The sequence below is a fragment of the Neltuma alba genome, unplaced genomic scaffold (genome assembly GCF_004799145.2).
Source record: "Neltuma alba isolate B1F8T4 unplaced genomic scaffold, ASM479914v2 tig00011119_pilon, whole genome shotgun sequence".
In the NCBI taxonomy this organism is placed as follows: Eukaryota; Viridiplantae; Streptophyta; class Magnoliopsida; order Fabales; family Fabaceae; genus Neltuma; species Neltuma alba.
Genome location: NW_021635856.1, coordinates 72,220 through 96,533, shown reverse-complemented (window position 1 = coordinate 96,533; position 24,314 = coordinate 72,220). Strand labels below are relative to the sequence as shown.

Here is a 24,314-nt window from a genome sequence, read left to right as displayed (position 1 = left end):
TCATAATACTCAAAAAATGGAAATGGAATCCAATTATTGATCCAAATATTCCCATCTTTCTGGCTGATATATATACAACAATCTATTGATCACCACGTTTAGAAAGCATTCTCCACTTGCAACATCTTATTTTACATACTCAAATCTAAATGGAATCCAGTTACTTAGAAAAGTTCCTGTTTCTTTTCGGTCAATGAATAAATTTATAGTAATGATTTATATGAACACAACTGGCAAACGGAAGAAGTGAAAGTAGCCCTTTTTTTTTCAAGTGAACGACTTGTGATTCCATGAATTGAGAGCGCAGGGTACAAATCAGGCCATAGCATGAGCGAAATTGAAATTTAAATAAGAAATATGACAAGGCGATTCCATTTCTCATCGTGTTACATCTTAAAAATTTACTAAAAGGAAGGGATCTTCTTCACAATTCTAAATACCTATGCTATGCAACAACTAGCAAAATCCTTCTCATTTACCATAGTTTTGATGCACCTTCGTGAAATCATAAATAGCCTTCACTAAGGAACCGTATCTCATGGAGTTCAATGATCCCATGTGTACAATCTCCGTGTACTTAATTCTCCATGCAGGAAAACCAAGGTGGCACCTCACAGGTCCATAGACCAGCAAAAGGTCAGGTTCCTGACCTCCGTAACCAACAATTCTCAGAGCCTCATCCAATTGAGGTTCAGTCAAGTGTTGAACATCAAGTGTGTCACCCAAACTATGTCGCTTCAAATTTTGAGCAAAAATCCAGTTCGCTGCCTTTGTCATTCCCTCCCTCCCATCTGCATACGAAGCAAATTCTATAGTCATGTGATTAGGACCATGGAGTGCGTCAGCGTCATTAGCCTCCTCAATCTTCAGTTGCTGCACAATCGCTTTCTTAGACTTCTTGATCACTCCAATCCTGTCATAGAGGCATACGTTCTTCACACCAAGAGAATCCAACCACCGCAAAAGCTCAACGACTTTTGAAGTCTGATGAGCATCGTCGCTTTCTATCACGATAGCGAGGTAATGAAGCTTTCCCAAATTACATAATTTGTAGCTTTTCAATACTGCCGAAGAGATCAGGAAGCTTTCACACTTATTACCCAGGGCTAATATGGAATACCATATGCTGACAAGTACATGTAGAAAGCGCCATATAAATCGAAGCCCAAGCTTGCCAACAACGACGATCCCGCAAGACAACTTCTGAACTTCACATGTAGACTTCATGAATTTGGACAGTCGAGCTTGCTGCTGCTTGATTGAGTAAGAAATAAGCGTTACCTCCGCTTCTCTATGCTTCCAAAAGGTATGACGGAATAGGGGATCACCGGAAAGGACTCGAGGGTGTGGTGATGGCGTCAGAAAGCGGGAAGAAGCCGACGTCGTCCTGCGATTAGGGACTAGGGATTTGGGGGTTCCGGGCGCACAAAGACGCGTTGAGCGATAACTAGTGCTTAGTTTTTTTTTTTTTTTTTGGGCTGAAATTGGACACCAGAATTGATTATTTATTATTATTTAATTTATTTTTTTTTTTGAGCTGATATGCAAATTTTATATTAAAACTATGAAATGACGTAATTTTTTACAAAAAATTTCGGGATTTTTTTTATATTAACTTTCGTTGTGAAATGATCATACTGTTTTTGTGTTAAAAAATTCAAGTGACAGCCACAGTCGGCTAAGAAATTATTGGCAAATAATGATTATAAAATCAATTATTACTTTTTACCTTAAAAATAACAAATAAATTTATATAAATAAAAATGAAAGTTTAGGTAGCGATAATCAGCATTTTAAAAAATTATGCTTGAGATTTAAGCAAGGCGATACGTGAATATCAATTGTAATACTACCACTTGATTTTTTTTTAAAAAAACAATTTAATTATATGAGACTGTAACAAAAGTTTCGGCCCCATGGACTGTTTTGAAAAGGCAAGTCTAGATTTTAAATGTCAGTGGTTATCATTTTGAGAAAATATAATTTTTTTTGTTTTTGTAAGTTAGGGTGAATTTAGGTTAAACCTCTCTAAAATTTGATCAGATCTCCTACTAATACTAAATCATGGCCAGTCAGTAGCACATCGTCTTCAATAGCCTTGATAAAAATTGACAATAATCTGAAGGATTAATAATCCCTTAATGGACAAACCATAAGGTTCTTAACTCAAAACTGCTGAAAGTGGGTGAGTACGTAGTCTAAGAGCATTTGTGTTGCTTCATAGAGAAAATTGATGACATATCTCATGAGATTTGAAATATGTGGATGGAGGTATATATCCATAACCATAAGCATAGTGAGTATGAGGTATCTGGCTGCATAAAATGCTTGCGAACAAACTGCCATTAAGGAGTCACTTCATGTTCGCGGCTAACTAGAACTTGCTGTTATATATATTCTAATCGTCACAACAAAGAATTTTCGTCCAACTGATGAAACAATGAAATTAAAGGCAATCAACCATCATATACATCCTCACATTCAGAAAAATAAATCCATCTTCTCTTAAAACATTTACTTCTTTGCATTTTTCGGATACCTTTTATATATATCTCCGGTAAAGCTTCCGAATGTGTATCTGTATGTGCATGGTAATTTCTAAGTCTGCGTACCCAGAAGCACCTATCGGGATTCGACCCGCGTCGCATATCTGGCTGTGATGGGTGAGTCTCCCAACAGGGATTTCTACATATGTTGAGGCTCGAACTCGAGACTTCACTTAAGTGATACCAAGTTACTTACCACTTGGACCAACCCCGTCGGTGACAAATGTGATGTTTGTTCATGATGATCTATAAGCTTTTGCTTTCTCTTCTCTTTCAATGCAGCCCATGTGGCCTAAAAGCAGACCCAACAGCAAATCAAGCAGGTCATCTAAAAACAACTAAAAAATGGCACTCTTTTTCGGTGGACTCTGAACAATGACTTTCTTTACTTTATATATTTTTACTATAAAAATGTATATGTAAATTTTATACTATATATATCTACTACCTCCAGTCTTATTTATAAGACCTCATTTGTAGACTATAAATAACGTCTTATAATTATGATCGAAAGTAGTATATATTAATTTCAACTTCATAACTAATTAAATCCTCTCGTCATCTTCATCATCTTCTAGAAATTGTCTTTTCATTTATTGACAGAAAAGGTAATTACTCGTTTGTGGCTCACTTTGCCGTAACTTGGTTGTCAGGTTTCTATGCTTGCCGGAAGACCATTTACTAATACCCCCGCCTTATCATTTGAAAGGATAGGATAATAAAGAGTTGTCGCCTCGCATTTAGCCTACTCATTTTTTCGGTTTGGACTTAGCTCCCAGTGTCGTCGTCATCATCCATAAATCTATCCATTAGATGTATATATTTATCTTGTACGCATTCAACGTCGACATTCTCTCTCTCTCTCTCTCTCTCTCTCTCTCTCTCTCTTCCTTACCTGACCTTTTCAGTTCATTTAAAACATTTGAATTTAGGCATACAGCATACCTGTAACGATGTTGAGATCTTCAGGAAAGTCTTCCGTTTTAATTCGTATTCTCATTGGATGAAACAATACTCGCTGGACTGTTTCTTCTTCCTCTATATGTGCCCTTCTCTTTATTTTCACTTCCTCCATGCATGGAGCTCATTAATTCCAAGAACAAAACCCCCGTTAAGGAAGAATAAGTAATAACAAGGCACTACACATATATACATATAAAGGTGTAAAGATACTCATACTGGTATATAGTATATATGACAACGTTGATCAAGACATTGTGTAGGTAATTGATGAGAGTGGAGGGAAGATATGAGAGCGGCAGAGGGGGCAGGAGTTGGAGCGAGAGATCCAGGCGGCGATGCAGCCGGAGTGGTACACGTGGCCGCAGGGTATTTGTATTTGTTTGTTTCCATCGTCGGAGTCGAGGTTGCTGCGCTGGTCAAAGCCTTGCATGCAAACGGAGCAAACAGCATCGCCGTCCATGTGCTGAACGGCCGGCAATGTGGCAACGAAGCTCTTAGAGTGGGCAAATCGGCGGCATGAATCACCGGCTGATGAGGCGAGAGCCTCGTCGAGGTCGAAAGCGCCCAAATCGATGGAGTAGGTGGAAGGTGGGTGCGGGGAGGTGGCCAGGTTATTGGCTTCTGAAACGAGCGCGTTATCCATCGCCATATAACTCTAGCTTGTTTTCTGGCCTCCTCACCTGATTAGTTTGCGGGTGGCAGTTTCATACATATATATAACAGCGCCTCATAAGTATGGACCTTGAGTTTTTAATTTTTTGATGTTACGTTATTGGTTGGAGGTTGGCAGGCTGCAATCGTTAAGATAAATAGATAGACCGAGTATTAAAATGTCAGGCACTTGGCCTCAAATATAGCACTATTATGCTCAATATAAATTTATAATACATTCTCTGTAACCTCATAATAAATTCTCGCATAGTATTAAATTGATAAAAAAATTTAGTTTTATTTTCTTATTAAAGTTTTCTTTTGTTATATTTACAAATCATTTTTATGTATCCCTCTTCTTTTTCTCTTTTCAATGAGAATTGAGTAAGAAGTAAAATTAAAAAATAAGTATTAAATATATTACATGTGACTTATATTTAGGATTAAATTTTTTTTCTACAAGTGACTTATGAATTAGAACCAGGGTGGCACTACTAAATATTTTTCTCAAATCTTTCTTAAACACAGGCCGTGAGTTTGAATTATGAGGTAAAAAAGAGTGAGCATTAAAATAGAGAGAATAATATTAAAGTTCAATTTGATAATTAGGTCTCAAAAAACTTTTGAAAATGAGTTGCAAATATTAATTAAAATAATTACAACTATGTCTAAAACTTAAATTGTCTTGTCTGCAGACTGCAATTAATATCGTCCGCGTTAGGTGGTTTTCCTTTCAGCCTCTGGTCCAGAAAAAAAAGACTGCAATTAATTATCGAGGAATTATTTGCAACGAAAGCTATATTTAGAACTTCTTTCCTGAAAAGGATATTGTTAGCTTTGCTCAAAAAAGAAGAGGATATTGTTAGACTTAAATGTCACTGATTCAATCCTTTGGGACCATTCTACCCTTGTTCCTATTATATATTTATACGCATACTTTCTCCCACTCTTAGTTACAGGGCAAACTAATTACTCCGACATTTTGATGTAGCAACTGATATGTGTACACACGCTTGTATGAAAATTTTAATCTTTTTTATCTTGTCCCTTAAGTTAATATCCAATAAAATATTATATCAGGATTAAAAGCTTGCCAGCAATTTAATGCAATAAAAGAATGACAAGATTGAAAACATATATAGACATTGCATTTTTACTTCATATTTTGGACTACACAAAGCTTTAATTGTCTTGTAATGAAGATGGGAGGAAGTTCATAACTTACAAGTCCATAAGTAGTTTTTCATCTATAAATAGTCCATTTCATTAGGAAAAAGAGAGAAAATATTTGCGGGAGGATCGTATTAAATGTGCGAGTTAAAACATAAATCATTTTTGGAAAAAAAAATAATGATTAGTTAATGACCTTGTTTCAAAAAATACGCTCCATAAAGTGAGAATACAGTCACACAATTCCCTTACTTCCTTTTTTTTTTATTGAACTCTGTGATAATGTTCTGGGAAAACCATTTAATATATGTTCGCACCATTGGCCTCTGTAATTTTGTTGTTAGTACTGTTAGCCTCCACATAAAAGGTAACAATAGTACTAACAGAGCAAAATTAGAGTGTTTAATTAAGAGAAGAGAATAACCCAGTATCAAATTAAAAACTGAAAAAAAAATTATAAGCACCTGCAATTAATTTTCCCTAATGTTCTCAAATTTTGGATTATGATTAAATAATTTATTCAAATTACGTAATTAAGATATTAACCAGTACTGTTGACCTGGAGGAAGCCCAAATGAGAGTTCTAAAGTCTAAACGCAGGCTGTATGCCGCTTTGGGTCGCAAGCAAAAGGCTTGCCCAACCCACATCTCATTTTGCATTTGAAAAAGTGAAGTGCCATCAGCCAGTACCATCTATACATTCATATGCTACTTCCAGTACTTAATATAAGACTTTATTTGATTTTTATTTTGATCATGAATATAAGACTCTAATCCATTTTGTTTCTTATATTTATAAATATATATTTTTCAAGGTAGTCTTTCTAACAATGATAGTTTTAGCCAATACACTTGATTAGTAAGGATATTTTAGGAAAGATAATATTTATTTATTATAAATAACTAATATAACTTATTTTCTTAATCTTTTCAAATTATTCAACTAACTCTTATGATTAGAACCGGAGATAGTATTAATATGCATAATATAAAACGTATAACAAAATGTAATGTGTATAAAGTATAAACCATGAATTTTGTTGGCAAAAAACGAATCATGAATTTACAACTCACCTCAGATTCCACGCAAATCATAGCTCACAATTTAATTGTACATATGATCTATTTTATAAATTTACAAATGCGAAACTATATAATTTCTTTTGGCCAAAACTACAAAAATGGAACATAGAGAATAAATGTAAATAAGTGAAGTTGGCTACACGTGAAAGTATATTTACCTATGTCATTTTATCTCTGAATACTACTTGTATGAGTGTAATGAATTTCTTCTTTATATATTTATTTTGCATGTCATTGATTAATACTGCTATCCTCTTTTTTTCTCCCTCCCTAAATTGAACGAAATAACATTAAACCCCCCCCCCCCCCCAAATTAAACCAAAGAGACCCTTGGGAGGGGAAGTGGAAACAAATCCCCCCCCCCTTCCAAAAATCCCATAAAAATTTGTAAAACCAACCCATGAGAAGGGAACCAAGTCCCTCCCTTCTAAATTTTTCATACTGAAAGATATTCTTCCGGTCCTTAATATAAGACCTATTTAATTACTTTGATTAAATTAAGAAAACCATATAAGTTAGTTAATTATAAAAAATATAACATATTTTTTTTTCTAAAACACCATAATCATCTTCCTTAATATCCTTTCTCTCTTCTATTTGATTATGGTTGAGGGAGTATTCATAGCGGTAATTTAAAAAAAATTAGTAAATATAATAAATAGATCATATATTTATAACCAAAATTAACTCAATAATTAAGTTCTATATTAAAGACCGAAAGAGTAGTATTTTATTATTAAGGTAGGTCACAAAACTGAGAAATGCCCACTGAAGTTACCATAAGCCTTAAAACTCCAAAAACGATTATAGACATTCTTTTATATATATATATATATATATATATATATTACATTACAGTAGGGCTCTCACATGGACAATAGCACTAAAACTCATGCCTCCGGGAGATATAAGTTGCATACATTTACGAACTAGAGACATGCTTGATTAGCCAAATCAAATTAATTTTGCAAAAATCACTTATATGAAAAAAAAAAACATGGTTAACCAAACTCAATCAAAATATATTTTATGGTCCAAAAGTAGTTCTGTCGCGTTCATTTTTTATTTATACTTTTGAACCGTTCTAATTCAGATGAAAACTCTTTTAGTATTTAAAGAATGAAAAGTCAAAAAATAACATTACGGTGGGGGAGTTGACTTCTCTTGTAAAAAATATTGGTATAATTAACCATGATGATACCCATTTTCTTTTCCCTTCTTTCTTGCCAATGATGAAGAGCCACTTCAGAGATCTAGCACGTGGCATGCAATGATGTGGGATTGCATTGCAAGCACGTGGCAAAATCCAATAAGCAAATGCCTCCCGCCGAATGTTAGTGCCTTGGTGATCCTTTTATTTAGATTAATTAGATTTGAGGCCCATCAGAATCATTAATATACACGAACACCCCTTTGTAAGTGGGCCCTTCGTACGGACGAGGTCAAAGTTATGCGTGCGGTTGTGAACCGTGTGATCTTGCCCCTCCGTTGCATGTACTTACCCTCTTTACCTAATCATATTCCACTGGGTTCACATCTAATGGCTTACTAATCTCATTGACTCTGTTCATTGATCTAATCAACATTATGATCCTCCCAATCCAGCATTTAGACATCTCCAATTATTCAATTACCCAATTGAGAGGATAAATAGAAACAAAGCACATATAGATATGCTATTTTAATTTCCCCCATTTGAACATAATGGTTAAGCAGTTAATAAAGGATCTGAATCTTCTTAAACATGATTGATTGTTTGAAGTCATTCTTATTTCATAATCAATATCCTCAAACATTCGGACTAAGCAATAATATCATAATTCCTCTTATCCTCAACATATGAGTAAGCAAATCAATTTAAAGAGATTAAGAAAATAAGTTAAATTAGTTACTTGTAAAAAAAAATACGTATTGATTGTTTTAAAATACTACCTCCAATTCTAATTCTAAGATCTTGTTTGTAATTTACAAATAATGTCTTATAATTAGGACAGGAGGTAATACTATTTTTAATCATAATTTATATTGCAATTATCTTTTGATGAAAACTCTTTTACTATATGCACTCAATAGAGATAGTTTGAGGAGAGATTATAGGAGATAATAAGAAATCTTGTTATAAACAAGATTTTATAATTAGGATAGAAGGTAATACTACCTCTGGTTTTTAATATAAGATCCTATTTGATTTTTATTTTGGTTATAAATATAAGACCCCAATCCACTTTGTCTCTCATATTTGTACTTTTTTTTTCCAAAGTAGCCCTTCTAACAATGATAGTTCTAATCAATACACTTAATTAGCAAGGATATTTTAGGAAAGACAACACCTATTTAATTAAGACAAATAACGAACTCAACTCACTTTCTTAATTTCTTTAAATTAGTCAACTGACTCTCATAATTAGGACCGGATGTAGTACTATTTTTAATCATAATTTATATTGCAACTATCTTTTGATGAAAACTCTTTTACCATATGCACTCAATAAAGATAGTTATAGGAGATAATAAGGAATCTTGTATTTAAAATTAAATTAAATTTCCTAATTTAGTTCATATATTTAGGATCGAAAGGAGTATATAAATATCAATAATAGTTTTCAAGAAAGACTCGGGAGAATATACTCCTCTGGTCCTGCTTATAGGATAGAGATAGAAGATATTTGTTTTCCTATTTATAGAGCGCTGAGAGAAATTTTTTGTATAGATGTAGAATTTTACCGTTCATTTATTATTGTGTTAGCTTTGTTTATATGAGGTATAATGTATATTAAATAAGGATAAAATTAAAAGAATTATTAAATTTTAAATAAAAGTTACTAAAGTTTGATGTTTTTTTTTATCTGTATGAAGCATATTAAAATTGACTTATAAATAGGATTCAGACTATTAAATCATGGCATATCAACCACTAAACCAAACCTAACCAAAACAGTGTTTTGGAGCTTCCTTAACTTAGCAAACACAGCACTGGACAAACAAACCGGGTACTTATGATTTGTGGGAGTGTGGTCCTGAACTAATGAAATCACATTGCTGCCCTCCTTGCGAAATGCGAAGTGATCTAGATCCCTGCCACCTGTCCATGAACAATGCGCAGTAATTTTCTTCGGCGCTCGGCATTTCCGAGACTGGACCACTTGGATTATTAGTCCCTAAGGATAGAGGGTTTGCAAATGAAGCAACGTCGTCACTAATGAATATTTGATCCCTAAGTCATTGTCCGAATGAAAACTTCTTGTTCATGCTTAGCTTGCTCAATACAAATCAAACAGTTTTATTTTCACGACACGGCCTGCTTTCACAAGTCATCACAGCCGTGAATTTATTATATATGGAATCTTGTTACTACAAATTTAAGTTCTACAATAATGATATGCCATGTAGATACAAAGGAATTTTCGATTTAAATACCTCACAAATATTTAGCCTGAAAATAATGTTGCTCGTATTATTCTCTGCAGACAGCACATACGGCATCATTTGGTCAATGGAAGGTTGTAGGAACCTGAGAAAATAAGCTCGCTCTGCCACGCACCATTTTGACTGTGAGGAAAAGGAGACAGAGAAAGCGAGATTCATATATTGTCGCCCAAAGTTCTATCGGGATGTGATGACCATGGAGTTTTACTGACATGATATTCAATTCAAATGTTATCATTTTAGCGTTTGAAACCATTTATTCGGTTTCACTTTTTGGATCTTCGACGTAACTTAATTGATCATCGTTTCATACACGTTACCAGTCGCTTCACTAAGTTGAATATATTAAAAAAATTTATTAAATTAGTTATTTATTAGATGTTATCTTTTATAAAATATCCTTACTAATTATACGTATTAGTTAAAACTACTATTTGATGAAATTTTTAATATGTGCAACTATTATAAAAATTATTTTGAAAAAGATAGATAAGATAAACATAAGAAACAAAATGAATTGATGTCTTATATTTAAAACTAGTTTTTATATTAAGATTCAGAAGCTGTATTAATTAAGAAAGTACTAGTAAATCGTCAAATTTTTATCCATGAGGTGTCAAAAATATAAGCTGTTTGGACTAAAACACAAAGCCTGTTTTCAGATTTCGAGAAGGAAAACGAATTTAGTGGTCGTTCTTGGACAACTTTATTTACGGCACTATAACAAAATTAATTAAATAATTGTAATACTGGTTTGGCATTAAATATTAAACTTATTTTTTATATTTATTAATTTTTTTAGATTATCTTTATAAATATTCTCTCAACTATTATAATCACGTAAAAAGAAAAAGATATTAAAAAAAATAATTATAATATTTAAAAAAATATTTTATATTTGTTATAATAAGTAAATTTAATTATTTTTTAATTAATTAAATTAATTAAATAAATTTTATATTAAAAAAATAGAAGAGGAAGAGAATATATTAAGCGTTTTTTATTGTTATTCCCTTTGTCACGACCTAACAAAACTCAGACTGATAGGGAAACAGAGAAGGCTATAAAGAAAAAGCCCGAGACTCGTGGAAAGCACCGAGGCATGGGAAGGGTCCACGTTCGCAGAGGGGTGGGTCCCAGAACAGGAGGTAATAACAGACACCTTGCTGATGGTGGTTTGATCAGATGGAATCCGACCTAAAGCAGTTAGGTACGGGTCCATTCTCTAAACATTAAAACTTCTGCTTCTTCGACGTGTGGGATGGCGGTCGTGCTATGTTTTGCGGTCCTTCATCAATTCATCAGGATCTCCGTTCGGCCAAGCAACTGCCTCTGCCAATCGGGACCGTCCATCCACGTACCTTGTTTCCGGGAAATGGGCACGTGTTCAAATCACAGGTCCCTACCGTGATGATTTAGGACTTGATTGCTCTCGCCACAGCTGCCGGTTAATTTCATCATAGTGAGTGGGCCCCCACCTACGTGTCGCCTTTTGGCTCACTGCCGAAACCCACACCCCAGCGGCCTAGACTCCCACGTGTTTTGTTTTCGGGGAAGGCATCCCCTCCTTGCTTCCCAAGTTTATAACTCTCCACAAGTTCCTCGCACGTCACGGACTTCGTCTCGTCACTTTTCATTCCTTCTTTTCATTCCTTACACATCACATTTTTTTTAATCATAAGATTTTGTTTATAATTAAAACCGAAAATAATGTATCATCAAAATTAAAAAAAGAATAATTAAAATAACTAAAACGTTTTTATGGAAATACGAGAACAAACAAAAATATGGTCATCCTAATTAAGTCGGAGAAGGGAGTTCGTGCTGTCAATCTGGTTCCGCAATTCATAAAGATATTGTAATTCTAATTTCGGTCCACGAGTTGTTTGAATTAATTTTTTTAAAAGGGATTTTATGATATATATATATATATATGCAGTGCTTTTTTTTAATTGATTCTAGAAGGCATCCAAACTCCCTCTTATTTTTCTCTTAGGTAGGTATTATTTGGTGCGAAGAAAATAGAAGGAAACAAAGAAATTTTTTTAATAAACTCTATTTGAAATATTTTAGAAGTGACTTTTTAAAATTTTAATAAAAAAATATAAAAGAGAAATAAAAATTAATTAAAAATTTTAATTTATTTCTTCAATTTTTTAAATTTGTTTCATTAAAATTTCTTCTCAATTTCCTTAACACCAAACGGAAGCTGAGGTGTATTATTGAAGTGGAACTGTGTCATTCATCATCTAGTTTTTCCATTTCCTATCTAGAGATCTCAACTGTGGAAACTTATACCCCTCCGATCCTATGTAGTACTTTTCCGGTCCTTAATATAGAACCCAATTGTTAAATTGGTTTTAGTCCTAAATATAAAACCTATTTATCATATTTATCAATTTTCTCTAAATTACTTATATAGATACTCTCTCAGTCATAATTAAATAGAAAAAAGAGAGGAAGCATTAAGAAAGATGATTATGGTGTTTTATGAAAAACGTGTCATATTTCTTATAATTAGCTAACTTACCTAACTTCCTTAATCTAATTAAATTAGTTAAATGGGTCTTATATTAAAGACACGTGGAGTAGCATATATAAACTAGATAAGGTAATAAAATGGTATTATTCAAACTAAGAATCATCAAATAAATGGTCGCTGCTATATATGCCTCAGTTAGCCATATATGAATAAACACCATAGCCGCTTGTAATTGCCAACCGGAAACACAGCCCCATTTGTGATCCTAACGAGTGGTGGAAATTTGGAACATCATCTGCTTATCAACAACCCAAAACCTGCGACCGTTTCGAAACAAAATAATCCAATCCATACTCATAAGGCTTCTGGGTAAAAACTTCACATAACCTTTGATAAAACACACACACACACACACACACACACACGAGCACTCACACTAATTATTTTCAACCATATGTGCCTTTCATGATTATAGAACTCCACCTCTCTTTTACTTGCAACAAGAATATCTTATTTTGGCCGCTGAAATCACACGATTGTTTTCATTTGTTCATCAGTAAAATATTTGCTCTTTTCCTTTTTGCCTAGGTAAACCCCAAATGTGATGCTTTTTTATGAAGTTAACGCCACACAGTACTACATAAATTAAGTCTCTAATTAATTAGGGGCTTGTGGTATATATGACAATAACACGCTGGACGATGGTCAAAATGTTCTCACATCAATTAGATTTGGTAAAATCATGTTCATTTCAAAGTATTTAGGGAGAATTATATTAAAATGATCATTCACAAAAGTTAAAAAAAATACGGTTTTTGTCATGAAAGGTTGCTGCCTTCGGCAAAAACCATAATTTCATAATTTTTAATGTAAAACCAAACTTTGAACACAGAAACCAGCTAAAATCTCTTCTCATGACATTAAATCTGTTGAATAATCATTATTTATAGCATATATTTATCTATATGTAAAATTAAAATATTTTATTCAACAAGAAAAATAAAGATATGCTCTTTTTTTTTTGTGGCTCGAAAAAATGGTATGAACGGTCAAGTCTGTGAAAATGGCGAGAACAACAGGGAATGCGGTTTGCACTGACGCAACATCGAAGCGGGCGCGAAGGCATAATGAGGAAAGGAAGACACGTGGAGATGCAGCACTAGAAGTGTGCTCAACATGCTCTTGTCGAGGGAGCTATTCGCTCATCACTAAACCGAATAACTCCCTTTCAACCGCCCAATTCATGTTTCCTGCTAAATAAAAACCCAACCACCCATTTTAAGTTTTTAACACACTGATTTTATACTTCCAAGGATTTCAATAAGAAAAATAGATAATTAGCTTTTAAAAATTTAAAAATTATATTAATTATTTGTAATATATATTATTTTTTAAAATATTATATTTAATAAATTGCACTGGAAATATTTCTTAATGAAAAATTCTCTTGATATATGTAATTAATATTGAGAGTTTTGAGAAAATGTGTAAATTTTAAAAATATAAATTAGGATCCAAGTAAACGCTTTTACGAATTCAAATATATTCAGGAGTGAAAGCGGTAGTTTCTCAAATTTAATCATTATCCATACAAAAATGTAAAAGCTCAGAAATGCAATTTTTTTAAAAATATTAGCTATACTTTTTTTTCCTACGAATATACCGAAGCTGAACTTGTAAAAGACTGATTGTCAAATTTTAAATTACAGAAATAAATAAAAAAATGGCTTGTATTTTCAAACATCTCACTTCACCATCATGTTTTATAATTTTACTGAGGGAGTAAAGATATTATGAAGGGACAATCACAAAAAAAAGATCTTATAAATTAAAAAATTGCATTTAGGGATCCATTTATAAAAATTATTGTTATTTGTTTTTTTAATTATTCTTAAAACCAATATTAACACTACCTCCGATCCTAATTATAAGAACCAATTGACCAATTTGAAGAGATTAAGAAAGTAAGTTGAATTAGTTATTTGTTCTGAGTAGTTGTTGTTTTTCCTAAAATATTCTTGCTAATCAGGTGTATTGATTAGAACTATCATTGTTAGAAGGGCTACTTTGAAAAAAAAAGTATAAATATGAGAGACAAAGTGGATTGGGGTCTTATATTTAAAACCAAAATAAAAGTCAAACAGGGTTTTATATATAACACCGGAGATAGTATTATAATGGATTCATATTTACAATTTTTCTATTTTTAAAATTTTTTTTAATGATTTTTTCTATTGTGAAATCAACTGGGGGAATAAAAGCACGGAAGGGTGAAGGGCAATAATTTTTATGCGGAGCGTAGTAACTAGAAAGAACGACAGAAAAAACCGCAGTTAAAAACTACCACTCCAAAGGAAATAATGTAGTATCCAATTTCACTCCGGATGCGTGTGCCGTAGAGTAATATCTTATTACACGTGTCCCAGTCTCACCCGTCTTTTCTTCTCCTTTTATCGCTGCCTTCGCCCCCTGTCCTCCTCTCCTTCGCTCCCATCATGGAACAACCCTTGCACTTGGACTTGGACGACTTCCAGCTCCAGCAGGTCGACTCCGCCTCCCCCTTCTCCACCTCCTCTTCCGCCTCCACCTTACCCTTCGTTCTCTCTTCCGAATATTCCCGCAGCACCTCCAGCTCCGGCGACATTTCCACCATCAGCCCTGGCTCCGGCGACATTCCTGGGGTTGCGATCTCCAAGGTCCTGCCCTCACCTCGGTCGCACGATCCCCCTCCCTCCCAAGAGATGAGCGCCTCCAGGGACAAGTGCGTCGGACGGAATAACAAGGGAGTCAGTTGGGGATTTACGTCGGTGATTGGCAGGAGGAAAGAGATGGAGGACGCTGTTGCTGTTATCCCAGGGTTTATGTCCCTCCCGTGCGATCGCGTCGGCGGATGTACAGCTCCTTGCTCGAAATCCTCCACCGAGATCTCGCCCGTTCATTTCTTCGGCGTTTACGACGGCCACGGTGGATCTCAGGTACAAACCCCTTCCTTCTTCCCTCAGCATTCTCCCTGTGCTGATTTTCGAATTTTATTCGTATAGATTATCGTAATACTACTTCCGTTTGTTGTAAAAAAATATTTTAAAGAACTTGCTCCCATTTGCGACTAGCTATAGTGTTGACGGGGGGCCGGTGGAATACCTAACGCATTCTGCATATTTTTCATCGCGAACAGACCTGATCGGAGAGGCTATTTTTGTTGCATTTTTTATCTGCTTGACAATATATTTAATTAAACTCCTTAGCAGAATTTTTTTTCCTCGATTAAACGCTGGAATGAGATGATTGCTGGGAAGACCACGTGGTATGCAAAGAGTTGGTCCACCAGAGAGAAAATCCATGGGTCGTTCCGTTTCGTGTCCCGCCACGCGTAACAATGACCGTACAAATACTTTTCGTCTTGGGTCATTGGGGCGTCCCTTTTGTTTTGTTTGCTTAGTTTCTCTTGCTCTTACGGTTTTACCCCTGGATATATTCTCTAACGTCACCGTCGTTCACACTGGCTTTTCTCACTGACGAATGATTACTGGTTTCCGGCCAACCATTACTTTCCGTCTGGCCACCTGTCTAGAACCTTTTGGTATTTATTGATGTAAATGGCGGAGCATTTATCAGTTATAAAAACGTTTACATAAAATAAATATGGTTTTTTTTGGTGTATGATAATAAAATATACTCCTTCTTTCTCTTGTTATAAGATCTAATTTTTTGAATGGGTATGTTTCTTTTTATAAGATATGAGTATTTAATGCATTATTATTTATTTTATCTCTAATTTAATGTATTTGATATATTCTCTTCTTTTATTTATCTTATTATTACACTTTCATATTTTCCCTCCATCCTTTATTATAAAATCTTTTAAACTAAATTATGTGATTTAAAAAAAATTAAAATTAGTTAAAAGTAATTTAACAAATACAATTTTTTTAAATACTTGCGTTGGTTTGGATGGAGAAGTTTCAGACTACAGGAACATTGTTTGTAAAAATAGTAGAGTTTTTGTGAGGGGGTGTGATTTGTGAATTCTGAACCGTGGGAAAAGGAGGAGCCACGTGGACGGAGGAATCCCTGTGTTATTGAAGGAAAAGGTGGATAATAATAGTAGTATGTAGGAGGAGGTGGGACCAATGGCTCACTGTGTGCGTTGGTGCCACGTTTCCAACTTAGAGGACGATAGTTGGTATGTTATGGTCCTCATCCCCACTTTATTCTGAACTTTTCTTTGTTTAGGGCAGCTCAGCTCATCTCCTACGCAGAAAAGCCCCTTTCTTTTGTTACTTTCAAATGAAATCACCTATATGCTTGTATATAAAAATAATTATCATTGTATTTTACTATCTGAAAAAACATACACAGATATGATATATTAGCTTTTTGTCTTACATACCACGTACGATACCTGGTGATCAGTGGTTGGCCGTGCGGCTCCGTCTGGGAAAGCGATTCCTTTCTCTTTCTCTATTTTTTTTTTAATGGAAAAATTACAACAAGGTGCCACAAGAATTAAATAAAAAAAGTCTCTTAAAATTATTAAATTATTCTAAAGTGACCTCATTGCAAGTGATTCTACTTGTTTGATTACTAAATTATTCTTTTTTAAAAAAAATATATATTGATAACTGAAAGTGCAGTCTCTAAAGCATAAATATTAGCAACTTCAGGTATTAAAAAAAAGTAATTTAGTAATTAAACAAATAAAATCTTTTGCAAAGAGATCTTTTGGAACTTCAGACTAATTTGATGATTTCAAGAAATTTTTTGGATAGGACCTTATTGTAATTTTTTTTTTTGATTTGAAAAGTCTTAATATATATATTTCTCCGGTCTTTAATATAAGATCTATTTAACTAATTTGATTAGACTAAGGAAATTGGGTAAGTTAGTTAATTATAAAAAATTTGATTAGACCAAGGAAGTTAGGTAAGTTAGTTAATTATAAAAAATATGACATATTTTTCCTAAAATATCATAATCATCTTTCTTAATATCCTCTCTCCCTCTTCTACTTGATTATGGTTGAGGAAAATCATAGGGATAATTTAGGAAAAATTGATAAATATGAGAAATAGGTATTATATTTAGAATCAAAATCAACTCAATAATTAGGTCTTATATCAAGGATAGGAGCAATAATGGGGCCTAATTACGTTGCGAAGTTGGTAGGTACAGTTGACTTGTGATATCTAAATCTGAATTCTAAAGTTTAATGATTAAAAACTGAATATCATGGTTAGAATCCATTAAATTAACCTGGAGAATAAATCTGCCCAAGAGTCCTCGCTACGAAACAAAAGAACAATACCCTCTCGTGTAAGGCTGATTCAAAACGACCCACACCCCTCATTACAGCAATCCAAGGCAAGTTAATTTGGATTGCGGGTTCTAAAACAAGATGAGTGCAGGCTCTTGTAGCTGAAATCCGGATCGTCGTTAGAGCCTGGGATTCAATGTACTAGAAGCAGCACCAATGCCCTAAACCTTTAATACTGTTTATCACTGTGTAGGGCAGTGCAAATATAATGACTATTTATGAAGATCTTATGTAAAGATACTTTATGAATTGTGGTGTGTTAATAATGTCAAATATGTGACTATTTATTTGTTTTCATTTACCCTTCTTTTTTTTTCCCCTGTTGAATGATTCTTCAATATCATTTCGAATTCATGATGGGCATGTTTATTTATCATGCTACCAACGTTTATGAAGTTCTGGTTAAAAGGGCCTCTGAATTCTTGATTTGGCTTCATTCAGCTTCTATTCTTGAATGAATTTGTCCAATGTTAGTAAAATCTGACCGTCACAATTTGGAACATGGAGATATCTCTTGCCATACAGAAAAGAGGTGATATTATATCATGAGTAGATAATCACTCTCCTAACTTCGGTGGAAATTCAACGCTAGGTGGCCAAGTTTTGTGCCGAACGGATGCATGAAGCTGTAGCGGAAGAGTGGGATCGAGACACAGCTCAGGGCACCGAATGGCAGGGAAAGTGGGAGGCCGTTTTTGCTAGTGGCTTTGAGAAGACTGACAATAAAATTTTAACAGATGCGGTAGCACCAGAAATGGTAGGATCTACTGCTGCTGTGGTGGTTCTATCTCGTTGCCAAATCATTACATCTAACTGTGGCGACTCAAGGGCAGTTCTTTGCCGCGGCACACAAACAATCCCCTTGACTGTGGATCAGAAGGTCTTCTGAAATCCTACCTTGGTCCATTCTTCACTATATGTTGACTTGCATACGCGCATTTGGTTACATATGGCTCTGGTTTACTATCTTTTTTGTTTATTCATGTATTTATGACTTCATGTGAATTAGAAGACAGAATCTGGTTGTGCGCAGCTTTGAAGTTTGAGATACTTGCAACCGATGAAGGGGGTAAAAAGAAAATGAAAGACCCGTCATTCCCGTTTGCAGCCATTAGACATTTATCCTTTACTTAAGTATTGTTATATGTTGTTTTGTAACCGAAAATTAAGATACAGTTATCCTTGCTTGTACAGCCTGATAGACAAGATGAACTGTTGAGAATTGAAGGAGCAGGAGGAAAAGTCATAAACTGGAATGGAGCTAGGGTGTTTGGAGTTCTTGCCATGTCCAGGGCCATAGGTACCTTGATTTCACTTCTTTATATCCAGCCATAGGTTAAAAATTTGTGTCAGATTTTCTCCTGCTGAACTATTGATTAAGGCATCTTATTCCTCTCTATAATATTTAGGTAATGTATGTAAGCACCATAACATATTCTTGATGCATTAGCTAAAAAATATAGTTCTCAAAAGTCGAAATGGTTTATATCTTATAAACAGCAGTATGGTAACTACTAATATGTGACATGAAATTTCAGCAGTTCTTATTAGCATGTATTTGTCCATTTGATGGGATTCATCATGTGTTGTATAGATTGCCGAGTTTTGTGTTTTTTGGATAACAACTTTTTTGGGTGGGGCCAAAGATATGAACTACTTTTCAAAATCTCCTAATTTAGTGGTTGTCACAATGAAAATGAGGGGGCAAAGGAGAGGGATGGTTGAAGACCGAAAAGAGGAGGAGGTAGTTTTGGCCTTTTGATTCTCGACACTAGTTTTTATTCTTTTTTGGCCTGACATTTTAGGATCGTCTTACTTATTGTTATTTTCCCAAGTAAACTTCAATTCTTGGTTTGTTGTCCTTTCTGCATTCTGTTCATGATTTGCATCTGTAAAATTCTCAGGTGCGGAGGATACTTAGTACATCTTTAGCTGAATATCCCATTCCCTGGACCGGACCTATCCTATTGACTTCAGTTGTATTAGCTTACTTTGTTTTATACATAATTGATCATTTTATAGGAAAAAAGGTATATCTGTGTGCTACTGCATATGACAGAAAGCCTAGACTGTTATGACTAATTAAGAAATCAAACCTATGGCTTTTTTCGTAAGTTACGTGTAGCTGAAGCTAGGTAGATTGGACCCCTATAGAACGATTCAAAGATTATGTTTGCTCTTTCATGGGAAGACTTGATATCGCTATCTTTTATTTCAGATTCTTATTTTTTTGTCCCTAACCTACTGATGCAGGAAAATATTACTAGTTTCTTGTCAGTAAAATCTTTTGGTGCCTGAAAATTAGATCGCAAGAGGCTTGCCCCGCCATTTATAGACTTAGATACACTTTGTTCACTTTCCATTTGATTGGGACAACCTAGTCGTTTTAGTTATCTTCTACTAGAAAGAAGCGAGCACACAGCCAAGGTGGGTCATTCCGCTTTCTCTTCCGCATTTTTTTTTCTTAATTAGTTAATGCAGGTATCTTTCAACGGGGTATAACTGATAGGGGTTATAGTAACTGAATAGCCTTTTCTGTTATGCTTGGGAACCAAAAATGGCTTGCAAGACTGGAGCGATTGTGCTCATGAATGATCACATCAACAAATTTAATAAATTAATGAATTTGCGCGATCCGTTTATAAAGAAGCGGCACAAAGATGTTAAATTGTTTGAATTTATGCCGAGATTCAAGTGCTTTACTGTGAAAAGGTGTTCTGTGAGGTGTGAGCTGGTGGAAATAAGCATGTTCAAAGTTGAACAACCAACATCTGGATATCTGGGAAACGAAATGATCGACTGGCTTTTTCCTTCTTTCTTTTTCAACTGGAACTGTGTACTGGCTAATGTTTCAGGTGATCGGTATTTGAGGCCATGGATTATTCCACTGCCTGAGACGACTTTTACAACGAGGAGCGAGGAGGACGAATGCCTGATACTGGCAAGTGATGGGCTTTGGGATGTAATGACGAATGCAGAGGTCGGGGAAGTTGCACGTCATATTCTTAGACGACGACGAAGGTCCTTGTCTATGGAAGAAACTCCACCTGCCCAAGTCGTGGCTGATAGCCTCACAGAGATTGCATGCGGTAGAAATAGTAGAGACAATATTTCGATCATAGTTATTGATCTGAAATCAAAGAGAAAACGCCAGCAAAAGCCTCCTTTGACTTCCTAATTGTTAACATCAATTTTTTTAATGAATTTTAGCCATGAGAGCCTCAGATGATACTGAAAGTCGTAGCCGATTCGTGAACAAACAGGACCCTTCTTGTCTGACCCCATTTGCTGTACAGAGCTGACCAGCAGAGAGGCTTGGCTTAATAACAAGTAGACAGAATTCTGCTTGGAGTGTAGATCAACCCTCAATTTTCATTGGTTTGGTCCAGAAGGGGAGCCATGATTTGAAACGACACCATTCCATTTTACCTCATGAATGAATGTGTACAGGAATTGATATCCTATAATCAAATATACCGGTGATGTACAAGTGCATATGTATATGTATGCATGTGCGCGTGTTTTTCCGTATTTCGCCATTTATCATTATGGCCTTGCGGAGCAAAGATGTCGGGTAATTTGTTTAAAAAACCTCCAGTTCCGTGCTTTTATTCTATCTTTATGTTCTTTATATGCCAAATATTCTATCGTTATTGCTCGCTTGTTGCCCTAATTCTACATGATTAAATCTTTTCACCTCGAGACTTTCAAATATGATACTCTTCCGGTCCTAATTATAAGACCCAATTGACTTATTTGAAGAGATTAAGGAAGTAAGTTAAGTTGGTTATTTATAATAAATAAGTGTTGTTATTTCTAAAATATCCTTGCTAATTAAGTATATTGGCTAAAACTATTATTATTAGAAGGATTATCTTGGAAAAAAATGTATAAATAAAGAGAGAAAATGGATTGGGTCGAAGGACCGGAGAAGTATTTTAAACGTGGAGTTGGCAGCCCAAATCGCATGTTTAGAATGCTCTGATTATTTTGCAGTGTAATTTTAGGACCGGAGGAATATAGCATTATGGAACATGTACTAGCAAACATGCTTGAGAAAACTTTGATTAATTAAAAACTACTCCAAGTTTGGGCCATTGAAATATGGAGATTTCAAAGCTACATTGAAATAAAAAAAATACTGTTGTCGAAGCCCGTGTGTTCAAAGTCGTCTCTGTTCCCCCAAAACAAAGAGGATTATTAATGATGCCAAGTCTGGGCAGAGCTGTGCCTCTGATGTCATCAGATGAGAGAGATTAAGATCGAAGGCAGATCATTAGCTATGAAGGCCTGAATGCCGTGATAATGCATAATCGGCCAGGAAATTGAAATCTAAAATCTTTTTGGGTTCCCCTTTGTGAAGTCTTTAAAATAGCTAGACACACTTTTTCATAATATTCGTAAAATTTAAATAAGAAATTATTGACATGTAGACATATATCCATGCAATAGTACTAGAGAATTAGGAAGAAAATACTATATTAGAGATTTTTTTAATAAATTTTGCATTATTGCATGTCCAAAGTTTCTTTTTGACGAACACACCAGTGAAGATTATAACGTATGCATGTGGTGAATAATTTCAGTGGAATTAAAAATAAAAAATATAACTAAACATTTTTTTTGCCTAAAAAATTCAACTAAACTTGATGATACTCCAATTGTATTTATTTTGAATTTTAAATGAGCTCAACCAAGTTAGTTAGATTTGATTTTGCTTAATCAATGTGTCAGTATATATATATAAAAAAATTATAAGCTCTATTGTTTATAATGCAGTTTTTCCTAATGTTAGGAGAAAACTGTCAAATTGATCATATATAAAACTCATATACTTTATCATGATTACTACAAAAATTAATAATATAAAAACAAACTCAAATATTATCTAACGTGAAACTGCTAAATTAAACCTGACCCACTTTCAGCCTCGATAATCCATGTACGCCGCAGTATTATGTATTACCGTTGGAAGATCTCAAACATGTTGGATATTAGATTTTGCAATCTAAATTATGGAAGAATAATTAATGAATGCATATGCATGAGATTCGAGCCTAAATTACTATTTTGCACATATAAAAATATGTTGTCGGGTCCCCTTTTGACGCACAAGCCTTCTACTCCTTATCCTCCATTTGATAAAACAATGGACAATCAGCCTTTTCACCAACACCTTACTTTGATGAAACAGTCCCTCTTTGATGAGGTTCATCTCTTGCTTCAATAATTTTGATCTCATTTTTGCTTTTAATTTGCTTGTTTAATTAATTTGTTATTATGTATTGGAAGAATTACAATTAAGTCTCAAAGAAGGGATTTAATTATCTTAAAGTTCACTGACATGTAAAAGTAGGTAATGACAAATTTCAAAATAGAAAATGACAACAAGTTTAGACTCTTTACTTGTTATTAAAAAAATTTTATAATTAAATTTTTTTCTTGGTACCTCTTGGTAATTCTCCCTTGTGTATCTGCTCACATATTCCCATTTTGCTGAAACTAATTAAGATTAGATTGTTTATCAGAGAAATGACAAAAGCCAATTTCAATATTATCTTTGAAATTTGGCAAGGATTGTAACAAAGAAGTAATATCATATTTTATCCAAAAAATGTTTTTTTTAATATTCTCATGTATTGGAAAAACTAGGTATGAGATATTGACATAATAATTTTTTGGAAACTCAAAACTCCACTTCCTTCTTGTTCTTTCTCTCCTCCACCTCCCTTTTTATTAAGTTCTTAGATAGTTCAAGTCAATTTTTTTGGTAAATTTCATCTAACACCTAAATAATTAGATATTTCACCACAATAAATATGTCTTGCAATAGCTGAACTTTGAATCCTTCGTTCTTCCGTTTCTTATATATGGAGATAGATTAGGAAAAAAATTGAGATTCCAATATCCGTAAACTCTGTAACACAAGGTAAATCAGCAAAATCCTCTATATCTCTTCGAAATGAGAATATTTTTATAGAATTTTCTATCGGATAAACTAGATTTTAAATTTATATTGATATTGATTATTCACACACTCATCATGCACAGAGAGTACAGTATCAGATAGGAAATAACGATTCCAAATGAAAGAAGATAAAATAATGTGGAGAATGGTGCAGGGATTTTTGAGTCCACCCCAGTTTCAACAGCTGGAGGAGCTGCAAGACTTGGACAGTCCTCACTTTGTTCAGGACATATTTGCCTTGTTCTTCAGGGAAACTACCAGACAGTTCCATGATATTGACAACATTTTGTGAGCGCCATCTTTACATTGATCTCAAATTGTCGTGTCCTCTTTATTCATTAATCATAACAAATTGTAATTGAAGGATTGTGTGCCTGCAGGTTTCATGAACATGAAGACAAACAGAGCATGGACTGTTTGCTTCACCGACTCAAGGGAAGCGTTGTCAGGTATCTTATTTCTTTTCCTCAGCAACGTGTTTCACTTAAATATCATGTAAAAGCGTAAGAATATCTCTATGAAACCTACTTCTTGGAGACTAATTGGAATTCCATTTGCAAGAGTTGGGTTTTTCTTAGTCTTATATTCTATAATTTGACTCCTCAAAGTCTTGACAATTCAAGGAGTTAACTTTTTGCAGTCTCGGTGCTCCCAAGATGCAGAATGAGGTGGACAAGATGAGGAAAAGCTGGGAAGAAGACGACATGGAAG

General features: G+C 34.3%; 3 protein-coding genes across 3 annotated transcripts; 1 reads left to right on the top strand and 2 right to left on the bottom strand.

Moving 5' to 3' along the window:
* Positions 1–343: 343 nt before the first annotated feature.
* On the bottom strand, positions 344–1,466 carry LOC114761379 (dehydrodolichyl diphosphate synthase complex subunit NUS1-like). Its single transcript, XM_028950737.1, has one exon. It carries the CDS (start codon positions 1,225–1,227, stop codon positions 472–474), a length of 756 nt encoding a protein of 251 aa, XP_028806570.1. The 5' UTR covers positions 1,228–1,466; the 3' UTR covers positions 344–471.
* Positions 1,467–3,753: 2,287 nt separating this feature from the next.
* Positions 3,754–4,152, bottom strand: LOC114761349 (E3 ubiquitin-protein ligase RNF181-like). Its single transcript, XM_028950699.1, has one exon. It carries the CDS (start codon positions 4,150–4,152, stop codon positions 3,754–3,756), a length of 399 nt encoding a protein of 132 aa, XP_028806532.1.
* Positions 4,153–14,729: 10,577 nt separating this feature from the next.
* On the top strand, positions 14,730–21,275 carry LOC114761365 (probable protein phosphatase 2C 6). Its single transcript, XM_028950718.1, has 4 exons — positions 14,730–15,296; positions 18,228–18,515; positions 18,830–18,935; positions 20,491–21,275. Exons 1-4 carry the CDS (start codon positions 14,817–14,819, stop codon positions 20,811–20,813), a joined length of 1,197 nt encoding a protein of 398 aa, XP_028806551.1. The 5' UTR covers positions 14,730–14,816; the 3' UTR covers positions 20,814–21,275.
* Positions 21,276–24,314: the final 3,039 nt, after the last annotated feature.